Source organism: Vitis vinifera, chromosome 10 (assembly GCF_030704535.1).
Source record: "Vitis vinifera cultivar Pinot Noir 40024 chromosome 10, ASM3070453v1".
Lineage (NCBI taxonomy): Eukaryota > Viridiplantae > Streptophyta > Magnoliopsida > Vitales > Vitaceae > Vitis > Vitis vinifera.
In genome coordinates, this window is record NC_081814.1 from 4,202,422 (window position 1) to 4,221,340 (window position 18,919).

Below are 18,919 nucleotides of genomic sequence, written 5' to 3' on the forward strand. Positions count from 1 at the left end.
CCTTTAACAACCTCAAACAAAAAGAGAAAAAAAGGGGGCAACCCCATTGATGCCCCTCTCTTTAGAATTCTATGTTGCACTTGTTCTTCTGTTTTAAAATATATCTCTCACTTGAATTAGGAGAACCTTTCTTACATTTTAAGCAACTTTCGACAATTACTGAAAAGTATCACAATAGCTAGATTTCATCCATTTTCAATATGGACTTGATCCAACGATAAAAGATGATTTCTCTGGTGAGACGATGAATAGGATCGAGATGCTTATGCATGACATGTTTGTTTTTACAATCAACACTAACAAAACTCTATAATGGTGTTAATATTGTCTCCAACAAGATAAGATTTATTTGTCTAATAAAATTATGAAACCGCATTGATTTTTATTTTAGGACTGAAGTGAATCATTAGTGTATAATATGTATAAATTATTGGTATTTAATAAAATCAAATATTTATTATAAATTAATATGAGGGTACACTTATGAAATTCATATTTTTTTTATCCACACACATGATATTATTGCTAAATATTATAAATTATATCATGAGTGTACCAATTTCTTCAACAAATCAATTTCAATATATATATATATTATTATTATTTAAAAAAAAATTCACCAATATTTCTACAAGTTTTGATCAATTTTCATCCAATCAATATTTTTTTATTAAAATTTTGATCGATATTTCCCAATATATTCATAGAATCAAATTACCGATATTTCATTAAAATAAATATTTTTATCCTTGAAAATATATAATATTGACAAGATGCTCTTACGATAGTTAAATTATTTATTGTAATGAAATTCCCAATATTGATGGCTTTATTTTTTATTTTTTTTATATTTATATGTTTTTGGGTAATAGAATTTGTATTAATTTATAACCATTAATGTACATATAATGTGGCTTTCTTGGATTGCATGTATTGTTAAACAGTCTAGAGGGAGGAAGGATATTCTGCTTGATGTGAACCAGCCCATTCAAAATATCAAATGATTGATGAGATTACTAGGCATTGTGTTACCAACTTACCATCACCAAACTGATGTTTTTAAATTCTTCCTATGTATTGATTTGTTTAATTTGGTCTACCACTTAACAATTGTGTTATGAAGGATAAGAAGACAACTAGACCCAACGCAAATAGAGCCAGTTGCAGACAAATTTTCATCACTAAGTTTGGCCACAATCGTAAAGTCTAATAATTGATGCGCATTTTATGACGCAATGTGGGGATCTCCCCTGACCAAATTCTTTCCATTTCCCATCAACTGTTTGAACAAACTGGAAATTTTCTGAAACATAACATGTTCTATCGGTTATAATTCAGTGCTTTTGATGTAATTCATGAAAACTATAGACGGATCTCGAATAAATCTGAAGAATTATTGCGTGACTTACAACAATTGGTAATGGAAATTGAAATAAAGCAGAGATCAAGTATGCTGCAGTGTTCAAAATATGCTGAATTTCTTCAACCATGAATTCTCTTCATTCTCAACCTGTGGATAATGAGGTTGCTCCTGATAATGCCTTTCATAGCCATAGATGGCATCCCCATGGCTGCCTCCTTCATCGCTTTGATGGGTGTAAGGATATGAACTTCCAAAGATAAAATCTTCAGTTCCCTTCCACTGGTTGCTGTTTCTTTCTTCATTCGTGGTTCCTTGATGTCCGTGCCTTTTCTGCTTGTACAGGCAGGGCCAATGACCAAAAATACTCTCACAAAAGTCCATTGCTTCTGGGCTGTATCCCCATGGATCTTGAGGCACTTGCTTCTCATTCTCGTGTTTGTCACTTCTTCCATTTCCGTAGTCATATTCATAACCGGTCCAAGGATAGTAATCATCGTAGTAATTCCCCTCTATTTCTCCACTCTGGCTAGATCCCAGAGGCTCCCCAAGATTGCTTCCATGGCCATTTTCATATCCCCTGTTCAGCACATCTTCTGTGCCACCATGCGACTGCTGCTCTTGCTCTTCTTCACTAGCCTTGGACGGTTGGCTGCCTTTCTGTGGTTCTGATGCAGATTCATGATCCTCCTCCTTTTTCCCACTAGGCAATGGATCCAAAGATGGGGCAATGGCCTGCGGCGCATCACGGGGATAGCATATTTCATCAGATGGGGGAAGGGGTTTCCCATAGGTTTGAGCAATATCATACCCACCGCCGTAAGGTGTTGGATCATACTCTTCAAAATCTGGCTCATTGAACCCCGACTTATTGTAAGAGACTGTGAATTGGGTGTGGAAAGGATCATAGCCACCGCCATAAGGAGTAGGGTCATACACAACCAGCTCTGACTGGCTGACGGTCGAGACAGAGTAAGAAATTGTCGACCGATTTGGGGCGGGATCATAAGCACCGACAAAAGGATTAGGACCATACTGGAAAAAGCTGGGCTCGTTGAATTCATAGCCAGAGTAAGGGGCTAAGGCGTGGTGGCTGGGAGCAAAATCATAACCACCACCGTTAGGGGTTGGAAGGTAGATACCAGGCTCAGCCTCATAATAATTGGATCCAAAGTAAGCCATCATAGATCAATCAACTCTGTTATTCTCTTCTCTCTGACAGCAATCATGGAAGGAGGCCACCACTACATATCCTCTTCTGTACAGCCTCAGAGAAGGGAAACTGGTTTTTATTCATAATCAGACCGAAATCTTTCAGGATAACTCTTCAATACGTACTAGAAAAATCCAGGCCTCTCAAATCTTAGCCACATGGCGAGGGTAATGGGTGTGAAGCAATAATAATGAAAATGAGGAAATGCATTTATGTAAGCACAGGAATTTGTTGTCATCTGGGCACCAAAAAGAAAAACGGGTATGATGGAAATGTTTACTTTTTAGCACTCTGAGGCGAGTGGAAAGGAATCTTAAGAAATTTGGCCTCACTAGTTGGTTAGAGTGAAAGATGGTGTCTTGCTTGGTAAGTGAGAATGATGGTGCCTCAAAGGTGAAAAATAGTGGGGTTGAGCTGATGGGTCCGAGAGTATGGTCTGATATTAAGACTCTTGGATAAAACTATAGTGGCCCAGCCACGGAGGCAATTTCAGTAGGAGAAAGATGCAGTGATGGGGAGAAAAGTACCAACACTCTTGCCTCTGGGTTTCCACACTCAGTTCAAAACCACGTGAAAGAAAGAGACAAATGGTCCTACCTTTTTATAAAGGAACCCTTTCCCTTTGTTTTTAAGCAAGTAGGGATTGGAAGCAACCTTGGTTCCCCTTTTCCCTTTAATCTTTTGAATCTCTGGAAAAACTTTTTATCTTTTGCCCTCACTCTTTTTATTCTTTTTAGCTATAAGCTCACCAAAAGAATAAGTATTTATAAGGGAAGCCGAGGTGCATATATTCAGACAACCTCCACCTCGGTCGCTTAGGACTATCTCTCTCAGTCACTCAGGAACGGCCGGTTATGTTCTTATTATCTCTTATATTATGAGCTTTGTTTATACATAATAGGTCGTAACAATTCTAAAAATAATCTTTGTGACTTGAAGACACATGTACATTATTAAAAGAAACGTCAAATTTTTTTCAAGAAAGAAGAGTGGTTCTCTCTTTCTTTTTCTTTTCTCTCTATTACTAAAGGCTTTGTGTCGGAAAATTAAATACAGGATCAGTATTAGTTGAAGGCAGTGCATTTAAGCTTGCTTTGTGGGAGGGGGCCTCTCGCATCTAGGTAGATATCCGTGCCAAATGACTGGTTGCCAATTGCTATCCACCACGTTGCGACGGATTGAGCTTTATACAACAGTTGATTAACAAAAAGGGGATTGAGTATAAGTTACAACATGAGAAGAAGCCATCCTTTGAAAATTTTTTTGAATGCCCTCTATGGTGGTTTGCTTGTCTGGTAAACCATCTAGGACCAGCGCAAAGCGTTCGCTTACTAGCTCAGATTCCTTCCCTTTTTCAAGTTTGAATCCATTTTCTGCCCAAAAGAAAAACCACATCTTATATAGCGGGCAATCAGTTAATTGACAATCTAGGCCCAACCCTAGGCCTGTCAATTTTTTTATTATTCAGAATTAAAAAAAGAAAAGAAAAATTCACTTAATAATTAAAAAACAGGAAATAATATTTTACTTCTAATTTTTTTTTTAAATTGTATTATGATAACATGTTTTTATTATTTTCAGTTATTTGCACTTGTATTCTAAAAAATGTTTTAAAAATAATTATTTAAATATAGAGAGTGAATAAAAATAAAGAATTAAATGGAAAAAGTTATTTTTATAATATATTTAAAAGCCTAGAAAACAAGTTAAAAATATTTCAAATTTTTAAATGAATTTTTGTTTTATAAAATATATCATACAACAATTTTTAAAAATTGTTTTTTAAAACTGTTTTAAAAAATACTTTCTAAACAAAACCTCATTTGCTTAAACTTTCTAACAATACAAGCAACCTCCGCAAACCACATTTCAATCAAAAAGAATTCTCTATTTCCATTTCTTCTCAGCAAACATGACTCGGCCCTTTGGATCAAGTTGAGGGAGATTACAAAAGGTGATGTTGAGGGTGGAGGGTCAACAAATTGGGCTTGAGAATGAGAGGCCAAATTCAGACCTTCGGATCAAACCCAGGCTGGTCCAAGGCTGGGCCTAGACTCCATTTAGACTTAGGATGGTGGGAGTGCCCAAATTCTCTAGTTTGGGCCACAAGGCACAAATTTTGGAATGCGAGTGCGTAGGAAGGAGGTTTACAATCAGGGAAAATGACCCTCTTTTAAGGGTTTCTTTCAAATCTTTCTACTTGTTTTTTCCTGCTACTTTTGAAGATTTTTTGTCTCTGGGTTTTCTAGTGGTCCTGGTTTGAGAAGGAATCGTAAGATACTAAAATCTTAAACCATTAAATAATGATTACATCCTATCAGATTTGAACAACCACCCCCCGGTCTCAGATTCCGATGATGATATTTATTTTTCAATGTCAATACATGCCATGGTTCCGCTTCCTCTAGGCATGTCACACACATCCCACTCCCATCATTTGTTCCAATCTGAGCTATCTAATAACCATACTGAAAAAAGAAGCACCTTAATTGACTAAAATCATGGAGTGGGAGAGTCTGTCAGAAGCTTATTCTCTTCTCAACTTCTCCAATATTACAGTCTGCAAAAGCTTTTCTCTTCTACTTTTCACCAAACCTGTTTGCCTGGAATCTGTGAAAATTCTCATTTGACATGGAGAAAAATACTCTTTACAGAACTTCCTATGAGCTCAGTCCTTGGCTAAGTTTTTTGTTAAGCATATATCTAACGCCTTCCTACTCACGTAATCACGTATTCAGTCGCTCTCACTGACCCTCATTTTCTTCTCCACAATTGACTCGTAGGCAATGAAACACGCCGAATCTTCAAAAGGAACCAAGACTAAAATGGTTCAAGGCATTGACGAATTCGCTATTTTATTTTCCATTCGAATGGCTACAAGATTAGGTGCCCATTACATCACTAAGTCCATGAAAGTCCAGTTCAACAAAGATCAGGAAAATGCCTGATGAGATACGTCAACGACAATTCAGTCCCTCAAACAGCCATATTTTAGGAGAGTAAATTAAGGTGATCAACCCATTCCCCTATATAATATCAAGTCAGCAGTTAAACAAAACCAGTTTGTTCTAAATTATATGCACAAAGTAAGGAAGAAGGTTGGCTATGAAAACCCTTATTTATTTGTGTAGGGTGGTCACTTTTTAAACTACAATTTTCTTAGAAGACTGTTCTCTAGCTAGTCTTCTAGCTTGTGGACAGTTAGGGATTTATACCCTCATGGAAATGACTTCAGTATATGTATATTCCTTAGTATGATAGAGTTAGATTCCAAGGGAGAAAGGGAAGGGAATTGATGTTGAAGATATCAGGAAGATAAGCATTGATATGGGGAGAAGGGATTGGCTTGTCAAACATTTGACTGCAGAAATATTCAAAGTAGACTCCATTAATATGGTAGACAAGCTTGTGGTTTTCCAATTCATGAGCACTACTCACTGGAATTTGCATCTTCCAGTAAGAAAGGAAAAAAGAGATATGATGGGAAATTTTCTTTTCCCAAACATAGAATTTTGTCCAAATTAGAATGTTGTTTGGTTAGGCTTATCCTTACACTGTTGCTGGTCTTAATTTCTGCTTAGTTTTTCATAGCTATTTGGGCTCCAAGTTTCCAATTTTCAATTTTCTCAAAATTTTCATGAAGTTTATAGCTGGCTTATTATAAAATATAAATGATATGGAAAATTTTTCTAGTCTCTCCTTTTTTTTTCTTTTTTTTTTTAGGGTGGAGGAATATAATTAAATTTCTAAATAAAAAAAATGGACAAATTCTTTTAAACAAGATGGTGCCAAATGTCCACAGTGTTATCACAATTTTTATTACATAAAAATGATAATAAAAATGTTGGAATGATCAATATTTTTTTAAAACATATTTATAATTTTTTTTAAATAAAAATAATACATAAAAAATAAAAATGAAAGTAACATAAAAAAAATATATATATTTGACAGTATACTTTTATAAATATTTATTAAAAAAGATATATATTTTTTTAAAAGTTATGATTTACATTATTTTTACATCTTAAAATACAAAGATTTCAATAGTATTTGGAGTACTGGAATAGCTCATTATTTTATTTAAAATAAAAAGACTGGAATTTTTTTTATTTCCATTATTATACCAAAATTGTTACTTTCTTTTCTTCACAATTTATTTAATTTTAAAATTCATATAACATCATAAATATATAATTTATATATTATTAGAATTTAAAATAATAATAAACAATTAAAAATACATCTAAAAATAATTAAAAATAGCAACAAAATAAATTCAAATTTTAAAAGTTATTTTTCTAATAATTTACTAATTTTCATAATATAAAAAAACCTAAATATCGCTTCAATTTGTTGAGTTCTAAATTTCGAGTTTGGGATCTAGAGTTAGAGCAAAACGTCTTTCATGATGAAAATTTGAAATAAAATATAAAATTAAAAATAATTAATGGACTGGTTCTCAAACCTGGTCACCGTATGAATAGGTTTTTAATGGGACAATCCTTAAAAATAGGCAAAAACCTTAGCTAATTCAAAGGTCTAACCGGTTGGGTTGGATTCTTAAAATATGGTCTAGCCCTTCCTTGATGTCTTCTTCTGTGGATATAGCCTAAGGTCATTTGAATTTATTATTCTACACATCTATTAATGTTCCTAATACCCTCAAAATCCCTAGTGAATTAAGAAGAGCAGTTTAACCTCTCTGGTGGGTTTTTTGGAATGTTGTTCTTGGAGTCAAGCAACATTGTAGTCTTAAAGGATAACAGCTTAGCTCACCTCTGTTTGACTTAAATCAGAAACATAAATGAGGAGATTACATCTAATCTATGCTACCAATTCTCAAATGGCCTAATCTCACATAGTCCAAAGCATATTGTTTCATATGATTATCGTTGGAGGAAGTTTGTTTGTATTATCATGTAGGGTAAGTTACTTAACCCTTCAGCTTATTCACCCAATTGTGCCAAGTGTGAAGAGAGGCCAAATATTTAATCATCTACTCACCCACTGTGGGAATCACTCACCACCCATTTGAGGAGGCCTCAAGAATGATTTCTCTGCTTGAATTTCCAAATGTGGAAGAAGAATTTTTTTTTTTTTTGAGTGTCCTCCCTCAAGGAATTACACCATTCCTCTAGTGTTGTGAAAATTCTAATTACCCTTTCCATAAAGGTGAGGCTTTGGGAAAAAGTGATCCAAGGTAAGGGGCAAAAGGGGGAAAATGTGTGTGGACATACAAATTTGAGTATGGGGTTTTCTTTCTTTAGCAATTATGGCAAGAGAGAAAAGATAGAGAAAGAGTAGGTCCAACCCTCCTCTCAACTCCATCTTACCATCATGAAACCTAATACAATACCACTTTATATAACCCCATTGAAAGTCCTTTGATCAATTAGAATAAAATTGACCCTCTTTTTATTTTGTTTATTTCTTGGGCTACAAGTGTGATGTCATTTAGAGAAGAGCCACATGGCATAACATTTATAAATTCAAAATTTTACATTGCTTGTATTCTTGATCTAGAGAATTTTGGTCATTCTCATAATGAGCAAATCTAGGAACATGTGACATGTTATTTTATCAAAATTATTTTCAACAATCAATACCCTAAATTCAACATCACAAGAACTTTAGTATTTACAAAAATTTATGTAGACAAACATGGGACAATGAATGACCCATAATTCAATCAATGTCCCAAATTCAATTTTAGAGGGGATCATGAAATGTGAGAGACTCAATGATGACTCAAGGAAATGTAGCTTTCAACATGGGTCAATTATCCGTGTCAACCCCACCAAGGGAAGACTAAAATTTTTTGGTGACATTTCATAAGTTCACAAAGCCAATGATTAATATTTTGTCATTCTCCGGAATTGAAGGGACTTTCCCTTTGGTGGAAGATGAGTTCAAAGTTCAATCCACACAAGTCAATCCAAGGAGAAATGGCCATAAAGGGAGCAAACCCTAATTCTAAAAAGACGTCTCTATGTGTTCAGAAAGAGTAGGTGAGCATTACAAGGATTTGAGCAACCAAACTCTGATATAGACATTAACAATAAAACCATCTGAACTGGTAGGATCGGATAGGATGGTTTAATAAAAAAGCAAAGTTGGGAGCTTTAATTTTGTTTTTAATTATTTTTTTTATTGAGCGTGAACATTTATATAATATTGAATGCTTGACACTTGACCGTTTCTTGATCCTCTAAATAAAATAACAAATCCTTGATAACTCAATCCTTATTTTTTAACATTTTAAACCATGGTGGCTTGATCCAAATTTAGTAATATGAAAATCTTATGCTACCATTGGTGACAACATCGATGCTAGCTGACTTTTTTTTTTTTTTTTTTGAAAAAATCTCAACCTAACCCTTTGGTACTTCAGAGGACAAACATTCTCATAGCTGCCTTCTGACGTTTAGCTAATGATCATATGTTTAGTGAAATTAATTGGTCAACGAGGGTAAAACTTTAGTATGAACCTGTCAAAAACAAAAAAAAACCAAAAAAGGTTCTTCACGTTTCTTTTTCAGTTTTGACATTGAATTGGAATTTAATTATAAAAGACTGTTGACGCGTAGAAAGATTAGTATTATTTTTAAACAATTAAAAAGATAGCTCATGTCATAAGACTGAAATTGCACCGATTCGTGACATTTTGGGCACGGAGTCGTGTTTCAATTCCACACGGCTAGGCAAGAAATCAACTTCAACCCACCAATTGGGTTACAGCATTACTCAGCTAATCATAGCATAATATAATAATAATAATTTAAAGGGAACGCCCAGAAACATTTTCGTGAAACACATCTACAAGTAAATGTACGTGGTATGCAGACTTGGAGAATTGGTTATATGAAAGGAAAATTAAAAAAAAAAAAAAAAAGGGAAAATGGTCAACGTCTGTGGTGGAATTTAGTGAGTTTTGGGTTGACTAATTGACAAAAAACATATGAGCCATAGGAGACACTCGTTTGCACGCCGACCCCCGAGTCAACCCATGGCCACACACATACTCGTGTGTCGTCTTCGTCTTTCTTTGCATTATTATTATTATTATTATTATTTTATTATTTTTTTCATTGAATTATAATTGTGATTATTTGTATGGGCCATTTCCACGTGCCACGTGATCCGTGGTACTCTAGTGGGTCACCACTTTGTAGGGACCCGGTCCTATTTTGTCATCTTCTACACCTCAAGCTGACCTCAATGTGACATCACTAAATATTATTTGTAAGCATTTGTTTAAACCTTATACTCCATGGTATAATTGGAAACAAGAAAATGATTTTAGCTCTATTTTACAAGAATATAATTTCTTAAAATTAAGTGGGAGAACACGTGTGGAATTTGGGTGATCCAGTGAAAACGTGTGCAAGTGGGGGTAATCAATAACTAAAAAAACAAAAAACATGTATATACTAATTTGGATATTGATTAAGACTAAGATTGATGAACAACTCAATTAAGTTTGGTGGGAGTCATGGGGTATGACGTAAGGGTATTGAGGGCCAAAATGGTGAATTTGGGAAGAGAGAGAACATTCCACAGAGCATAAGAAGACAAGTAGAAAATCCAAAGGAGTGGATGGGTGTCACCTAATGAAATACCCTTTTGCATCAACTGGAAAGCGACCGCTGTGTCTTACCTCTCTTTTGGGTTCTGAGGTCAATCCCTCTCCCTCTACCTCTACCTCTCCCTCAAGTTCTCAACCTTTCTCACACGCGCTCTCCTTCACATATTCACATAATTTGAAAGGGATCAATAGATCTGATTGGACAACTGGAAAATTGGAGGTTAAATTTTGAGGAAGGATGGCTGAGAAAAATGAGAAAGGGCAATGATGGGGATGTAGAAAGAGGTCACAATCTGGGTTTGACTCTTTGGCCCCAGGTGTCGTGGCACGCGAGCGCATGCCTCTTCGGTCCCACGTTGACTCATTACCATTCGCTCTCCTCGCAAGCATCACGTCGCATCTTTTGTATATACACACCAAAATGTAGAATGTAGAATTGAATCAGAAAGAATTATACTTATTGGGCGGATCATCATCATCATCATCATCCTCGACGTATTTACATATTTGGACAGCTGATATCCACATTGGGAAATAATGTTGCCTGTATGGAAAAGGATGGCTGGCTTTAATTGTCCATGATGAAGGTTTTCTTCATGGTTGTGGGCTGTGGGTGTGAACCCTCGCAATGCCGTCAAGTAATGGTGGTGGTCCATAGGTTTGATGACAGGAAGAAAATTAAATCACATGTGAACCTTCATACGAACAAGAAATTGAAACAATGGCATAATTCTTCAATGAGCCGAATCGACAACCAAGAGGCATCAGTGTCAAGTGAGCTTGCAGCAATGAATGTGGCGACTCCGCCGCGCCCCCCCCTTTCAAACTCCTAACTTCGTCCCCTTGTTTCTGAATAATCAACTCTTACATGATGAGTAGAGTTTATGTGAACATCATCGAATGTTTGTGGTTGTTTTCACAAAGGTGATAATTCGGTTCACAACATACGAACCCAATTAGGAATTTTCCTACGCTTTTTGGCGACAAACGAGCACCAAATTGTTGGGTCAACTGTGCGGTTTCGCTAGACTACAACTAAGTTAAAAATCTTCTTCTTCCCATTCATTGCCTCCTAACATGTTAAGTGCAAATGCTAAAATTCATTCATGGATGGAGTGGACTCCATCTCAGTGGTACGTGCAGAACAAGCATGAAAAAATGGGCTTATCTTTCAATGGAGCAGAAGCTTTTTCTTAAGCCAATTCCAATCATTTGTCTATTCCAGAACCGTATTGGTATACTGAAGCTTCCATTCTTGTGCAAGTGCTTTCTAACATTGAATGTGTGGTGTGGCCATTGTGAACTATTATTCTGATTTAATCCCAATGGGAGGTGCTATATGGAGAATGCGTGCTCTTAGCACTATTAGAAACTTGAGAAAGGGCATATGGATTTTGGGTGCCTAATTAACTTTCTACCTAGGCCATGTGGATTGTGGCACGATTCAATCCAACCTTGTAAATATCCACATGAACGAAAAGGCATAACAACCTAAATTTCAATTTTCTTGGCAACTGTGAAGGCTTTTCTCCTATGTTATAAGGACATGTTTGCTATGGTAGAAATCAAAAGTATCTCTCTTTCAATTCTTTTGTTAACTTGAACTTTGAAATAAAAAAAAATATCTATGTTTCATCATAACATGAGGGTACTCATTCCTCAAATTTGGGAAACCCATTAGCCCCAGTTTTGGGTTTTTCATTTTGTAGATAGATTGCTTACTTTGTCTCAAATCTATTTCATCAAATAAGGTTTAAGAGTTTGTTTCATCGTATAATTTAAAAATAAATTTTTATTTTTAAAAATAAAATAAAATAAAGAATAATTTTTAGATAATATGTAGAAATTGTTTTTACCAATTTTTTTTATTTTTAAATATGAGTCCATTTGATCATATTTTGTTAAATTTATTTTTAAAAATTGTTTTTAAATTAAACAATAAAAAATATATTTTTAAAAAATAGAAAAAATGACTAAACGGACCTAAGAAATGAAATTTTTTTTCTTCATCCATTCATTTAAGATATCTTTTGTTTTTTTTATATAAATATCTATAATAATAAATGTAATTTTTTTTAATATGAGGAAATTATAATAAAATTACATATTTCATTCCAATAAAACTTTTGATTTTGATTTTTTTATTCTCTTTCTTAAGAAATTTAACTAGTGGTATCTTCAAAGAGTTTGTGATGAATACCATCTACTTTGTCAAATTATAATGTTGTCCTTCCACAAAACAAATCATGAATTTTTGAAGTGGTCATTTATGGAAATGATTTTATTTTCTAAAAATATTGTGAATTTGTGAAATGTTTTTTATCCCCTATTTTAAAATAATACCTAAAGATATTATTTAAAAAAAAGGAAGAAAGAAAAAGGGTTGCATCACTAGCTTGTGGTACAAAATTGTAGAAGGAAAGAAAGATGGGGTGGTGAGATAAGGTTGGGGAATACCTTGGGAATTTACCACAGACTTGCACTTGTGTTAGCTACTTCCCTCCTCTCACCTTCTACTAATTCACATGTCCTTCGAGTGACTCTCACGCGCATTGACCTACTCTCTACGGTCTTCGATTATAAACTCTCCTAATTATCCATTTCTTTAATTAATTAATCGGCATTAGTAAATTAACCCTTTATACATAGAGGTACGCTATTTCCATGCAACTGTGACGTGGCAGCCAGATCAAGAACCTTCATCATATCACTTCGCTTTGTTCGTAAGGAACACGAATGCTCACAAATAAATAATAAATAAATAAAAGGTAAAGAGAACAAAGAATTTCTAAAATAAAAAAAAAATAAAAAAATGAAATCAAAGAAAAAAAAGAAAAAGAGAATTGGATTCAAAATGGGCTCTCATTTGTCCAATCATCCCTTGAAATGTCAACCTGATTCCGGTAGTTTCCACCGTCCGTACCCTCAAACCGTTGTATATATAAATAAGACCCCAAGTCTTGAGCTGCTTTCTTATAAACCTAACTCAAAGATAGGGATAGAGAAACGAGAAGAGGAAGAAGAAGAAGAAGGAGGAGGAGGAGAAAGAGAAAGGGAGATTCCCATATAGAGAAATCAAAGGTGTTGTATCTTTGAGGTTTAACGATGGCAGATGAATTTCAGACGGGGGTATGCGGCGGAACATGGTGGAATCCGGCGAGGAACTCCTTCATCGGAGGGCCATCACCGTGCTCCACGGCGCTGAATGATACGGGAAGCTTTGGGTGGCCGACTGAGATGGTGGACATCAAGGCAAGGTCGTGTGAGGAGTCCGCTTCGGTTTCCGATAGCTCCATAGTTTTCCAAGATATTCAGAAACCCCAGCAGCCGGATTCCGCCAGCGGCGGTGGCAGCATGTTGATGGAATCGACTTTGCAAATGATGGGTTTTGGCCTTTCGTCATCGTCGACGACAACGGATTGGAATCCAGCTTTGATGTAAGCTTGGAGCTGCGCCTAACTGTTTTAATTCCATTTGGTGCATAGCAGCCTAATTAGTTATGATGATTTACAACTATTCTTTTTTGAATTCGTTGAAATTTAAATCTCAAAAGTTCTAAGAGTCAATACTTTGTGGACGGGCAATGAAAAAAGTTAGATATTTGAGATTTGTTTTTGGTCAACTTAATCAATTAAATTCCTTTTACCAGAAAAAAAGCACTACATAATATTTTGCTTACCAATCGGTTTCTCTTATGTTCTCTTTATCTTTTTTGTTTTTTCCAGTCGTGGTAGCGGCAGAGCTGAGAGCAATTATCATTCCATGCTCCAAGATGACATGAGTTCGAGGTTGAATGGGATGGATTCTCCTCAAATTCAGAAGGATTGGAGTCCGAAGAACTTTTCCACTGGCGGTGAAGATTCATCCATATGCGCGCTTAAGCCCATGAATCAGGGTTTTGCATTAGACCAGCAGCGTTTAAATTCTATCAATAGCTCCGGCGACAGTACAGTGACTTGCCAAGGCTTCTCTTCAGGCTTTCCCATGGGTTCAGCTTCATATGGCTACCCTTCCACATTGTTGCAAGGTTTATATGACCCTGATCCTCAACCCCAGCAGTATCTTTTTGATAACCGGTCAATGAACTATTCATCTATGGCGAATTACCGGACAAGCATGAATGAATTATCGCCTTCCTGGCCTAAATACTCTCCCTACATGAAACCCTCATTGCCTAAGCAGCAACCTAATAGTCATTTGCACTTCACCAACAATACACCCTTCTGGAATGCCTCTGCGGCGGCTCTAAATGATATCAGAGCGAGCTTTTTTCCTTCACCGCAGTCGCAGTTTCTCACACCAACATTTGAAGAGAAGCCCAATTGTTCCAAGCTCACCACAAAGGTAAATATAATGATAGCTAGATAGGATATGAGTTCGACTAGGGTTTCTGAAACTGAATTGTTCTTTATATATTCGAATTCCAGCTCAATACCGAGGAAGTTCGAGACTCGGGATCAGTGTTGAAGAAGAGCAGCGCTGAACCTGCATTCAAAAGGCCTCGAATTGAAACACCATCGCCATTACCAACTTTTAAGGTAAAATATAGATTCAATGAAGGTTTTTATTAGAGAGAGCTTCAATCCTTCCCTTTGTAATAATTATGAATTGTTTTTCTTGAAAGAAACGGATGACAAGTTGTAGCTTTGTTATCAGGTCCGTAAAGAGAAGCTAGGGGACCGAATCACTGCACTCCAGCAATTGGTTTCCCCTTTCGGAAAGGTAAGTTTTTGGATTTTTCCTTTGCTTTTTCATAGAAGAATTTTCAAAATCTTTTCAATATGAATTAGTAAATGCATAATTGGGCTAATTTGATTCATATGCTTGTTCCAGACTGATACTGCATCAGTTCTCCATGAGGCCATCGAGTACATCAAGTTCCTCCATGATCAAGTCAGTGTAGGTTCCACTATCATCTTGTTGTTGAAACAGTTAATCAATTGATGGGAAAACCCTAGCTGGTAGACATGGATGTGTTGACTAGCCTAATATATTTATTCTCTTTTCTGGGTTTGATTTCAGGTTTTAAGCACTCCATATATGAAAAATGGGGCTCCCATTCAACCACAACAGGTACAATAGTTTTCTACTATTCTTCAGTCAGTACAAGCAGTCGTACCAAAGGAAACAAGCATAATTTTACTTTAGGATTCCACTTCTCAGAATAACTTAGGAAGCATTTATCCATTTTGCAGACTTCTGAAAAACTGAAGGACACAGAAGGGTCCAAACAAGACCTAAGGAGCCGAGGACTTTGCTTGGTGCCAATTTCGAGCACCTTCCCAGTTGCTAACGAGACTACAGCTGATTATTGGACACCAACATTTGGAGGAACTTTTAGGTAAAGAGAGAGAGAAGCCATCTCCACAAGAATTATGGTATCAAACGTCCCCAGCCAAGTTGGGAATGATAACTTCAATTTACAAAGAGGATGAAGATAATGTAAGCTAGAAGAGCCACATTGCTGTGCTGTGCTGTGCTGTGCTGGTGTTGAGAAAAAGCTTAAAAAAAATACACAAAGAAAAAGAGAAAGGAAAGGAAGTGACCCATCAAGGAAGGACAGGCAATGCTGGGCCAGATACAAGCAGAATGATGTAGGCTACCAAATGATTAGGGACCATTGGAGTAGAATATATTGCTGTAATAATTCAAGTATTATAATTAAATGCGGGTTAGGAACAGGAACAGGTGCTAAATTTAGCGGAAATTCAGATTAGTTTAGAGGTGCTTTGTTGTTAAAGGAGCTGAATTTAGCAGAACTGGATAAAGGGGCTTTTGTTCCTGTTTCTGTATGTTGTATAGGACTGGCACATCCTTTTATTTATGTAAAGGAAAAGAAAGTAAAGGCAAAGAAAAATAAAGGGTGAGATCATTGAATTGAAGAATACAAGTGAACAATGAGTTTGTGGAGGTCATTTGATTGGGGTTGTAGCTTTTCATTTGTTTATTGGTTTGGAATGTGGTAGTGGAAGTCAGAGACTCAGAGGCGGCCCACTCTTCCTGCTTTTTGGGTTTCTGCTTATTGTTTTATGCCTTTACACTTAATTTTCAATTGCATGCGCGCGTCCACTTGTGTGAGCGCGTTTCAAACTCTAATACTCCAAAACGGCATTCTCGTTTCTGTGCTGTGGTCACCCTGTGGTGAAGAAAGATAACCCAACCTCATGTCTCTTTCCCACATCGACAGTTTATGTTTCTGCGCAGCTTACTCTTTGAATTGCTTGTCTATTTGCAAAATCAGAGATACTTATATATATATGAGATTGTTCCAAAGACCAACTCTCGGAGACGGTTCTCCAATTACATGATCTGCCGTGAGTCTTTTTATAAGCCCTCTACGCCATTCCAGACCCAGTCTTGAATGCCAGGCGGTTTTTAGGGAACTCAAGGTACCTCCTTTTATTGATTTTTAGTGGATCACACCTTTGTTGAAGTTCTTCACCACCTTTGTGAAGTCATTGGCAATTAATACCGTAAATACATTGATATTAATTTCACTACAATGAACTGAAAATCAAAGTTTAAAAACCCAAGAGTTTGATCGAAAATTTTCCTTTTGAGTGCCGCTTTAATTGTTTTCATGTAATCATGGAGAATTCTAAGATATCAATTTAGTATTTTATCAACATATAGAGAAAATGAGATTTAAACTGCTGAAAAAACTTTTGTTACTTGTGAAAAACACAACTAATTTTGGGTGGTCACAAATCCTTCCCAAGCCAATGTGTGAAGTTGTTTTCGGTTCCACCAATTGATAGTCCACAGCAATGAATACATATATCTGCACTATTCTTTTAATTGGAGATTATAATATACTTATATATATAAATGTATAAATCATCTAACATACAATGCCATGGTTGTTACTATTTGAAGCCATTATTGTAATATGCCTTTATGTCTTCATAAATGATTTTCCTTGCAACATACTGAACATGAACACATGTTTTGTTTGCAATTAATTCTTTACAGTAAACGGTGCTTATTTCTATTCATATGATTGCAAGTTGCGTCTAGTTTGAGCAAAAAAACAAAAACTAAAAAGTTTTCCTGCAAGCTTCCTTTTAAGCAGAAATGACTAGTGAAATATCAAAAATTATAGAGCATAGATATGGAGAATCAGTTGTTGGAAGTCAAGGTCTCATGGATGTCTATATATGGAGAATGCATCTCAATTCAACTCAACAGTAAAAATGACTTCTGAATATCAAAATCGAACATAGACATGGAGAATCAGTGAATATGAAATCATAAAGGAAGTCTTTGTTTTAAGTTAATCACTTTGAGATGCCCCCCTACATCTATCCAAGATATGAGCAATAAGATAATGAAGATTAATCCCATAAATAAAGCAACATCACACATTTGCAAGGAGCATGTAAAGAGCAGCAATGAATTATGAGAGAAACAGAAACAAAGCTTAATATTGAAGAATCCCAGTGACAAGTGACTAATCATGAAAAAGTACTTTAAATAGTTAAAAATCATATTGATTGGTATCTCTTGGGCACCCAGCTTTATCATCTTTTGGTGACTTTTGAATTGATCGTCTGATGGGTATTATACCATTACTTGAAGCATCGGGATCAGTACCTCTTGCTCTCGAGTACAGTCCATGAGGAATTTAATTCTTATAGTTTTTGTAAGGTATGGTTTGTTAATATAAAGGAGACGGACGAAACATAAAAAGGAATACAGAAAAGGAAAAGCATCTTGGCATCATTGTGATGCTAATAAAGTATACAGACCTTCAGCAGTTACAATCTCACTTTAATGGCAGACTTTCTTTTTTCATTTTTCGGCTAATCAATGGCGTACTCTATATATATACACTTTTGTCTTCTGCTACAAGTTTATTTATTTATTTTTCTTTATTTTTTTTTTCTGTGTTAAAAGGGTTATTTCTTTCTGCCACCACCTTTGAATCTAATCTTCTGGGCCGTGCATTGACAAACCATGACATGTGGCTTCATCCCTTTTGGAGATGATTGATGTATCAGTGTAGATTCTTCAATGGTTGTGATGCCAAGCACCCTTGCATACTGGCTTCCCAAAATATTATATACCTTCTCTCATAGTACCCCTGGGATGGGATGCTCTCTGATGTGATGTTTCTTTGCTAGCATAAATATACTCTCCCAACAGTCTTCAAGTTTTTCAAAATCAAAGATATTTTGCTTGTTTTCATATTCAAGAATGCTGTACGGAACCTTACAGTAACGAAAATGAAAAAGGAATAATCCATATGTCATGTCTACTTCTTCCGGTGCAATTATTTTGTGAAATGGCTGACTTGGTGCTTGTAAACGTGCTACTTGTGAACAAATGGAGCTGGGATTGTTAGGTATGTTGCCTAAAGCGTGAGACAGAAGGTACTAGGGATGGCAATGGGGCGGGTCATTTCGGGTACCCGCCCCTAATGGGGTGGGATATTATTTTTCTAAACGGGTATGGGACGGGTTTGGGATTTTTTTTGAAACCCGGGGCGGGTTCGGGTATTGCCCTACCCCGCCCCGCCCCGCCCCGATTATATATAAAATTAAAATTAAATTTAAATTTAATTTAAAATTTAAAATTAATTTAATTTAATTTTTATTTTATTATTTTTAATATATAGATAATAATAAATTATTTTTAATAAAATAAGTTATAAAAAATATAATTATTTAATTATTTATAAAATATATTTATTTTAATATAATTAAAAAAATTTAAAAGTAATTTTTTAAAAAAATTAAAATTAAAATTAAATAAAAAG

The 18,919-nt window shown here is 35.5% G+C and overlaps 2 protein-coding genes across 3 annotated transcripts; one reads left to right on the forward strand and one right to left on the reverse strand.

Moving 5' to 3' along the window:
- Positions 1–1,327: 1,327 nt before the first annotated feature.
- On the reverse strand, positions 1,328–3,099 carry LOC104878738 (uncharacterized protein At5g39570). Its single transcript, XM_010649347.3, has one exon. The coding sequence runs from the start codon at positions 2,543–2,545 to the stop codon at positions 1,463–1,465; it is 1,083 nt and encodes a 360-aa protein (XP_010647649.2). The 5' UTR covers positions 2,546–3,099; the 3' UTR covers positions 1,328–1,462.
- Positions 3,100–12,986: 9,887 nt separating this feature from the next.
- LOC100264251 (transcription factor bHLH112) lies at positions 12,987–16,076 on the forward strand. Of its 2 annotated transcripts, none has more exons than XM_003635136.4 (7): positions 12,987–13,598; positions 13,887–14,505; positions 14,589–14,699; positions 14,818–14,883; positions 14,995–15,060; positions 15,184–15,234; positions 15,357–16,076. In XM_003635136.4, the coding sequence occupies exons 1-7, from the start codon at positions 13,267–13,269 to the stop codon at positions 15,504–15,506; spliced, it is 1,395 nt and encodes a 464-aa protein (XP_003635184.1). In that variant the 5' UTR covers positions 12,987–13,266; the 3' UTR covers positions 15,507–16,076. The 2 variants fall into 2 exon arrangements, with proteins under 2 accessions (XP_003635184.1, XP_010646711.1); XM_010648409.3 differs by having other exon boundaries at positions 14,995–15,054.
- Positions 16,077–18,919: the final 2,843 nt, after the last annotated feature.

What these genes read in the sequence shown, in the direction of transcription:
- LOC104878738 (XM_010649347.3), bottom strand. Translation starts at nt 2,545, where the DNA reads ATGATGGCTTACTTTGGATCCAATTATTATGAGGCTGAGCCTGGTATC.
- LOC100264251 (XM_003635136.4), top strand. Translation starts at nt 13,267, where the DNA reads ATGGCAGATGAATTTCAGACGGGGGTATGCGGCGGAACATGGTGGAAT. An exon ending in TGGTTTCCCCTTTCGGAAAG is followed by an intron (nt 14,884 to 14,994) that starts GTAAGTTTTTGG and finishes TGCTTGTTCCAG; the next exon opens with ACTGATACTGCATCAGTTCT. An exon ending in CTCCCATTCAACCACAACAG is followed by an intron (nt 15,235 to 15,356) that starts GTACAATAGTTT and finishes TCCATTTTGCAG; the next exon opens with ACTTCTGAAAAACTGAAGGA.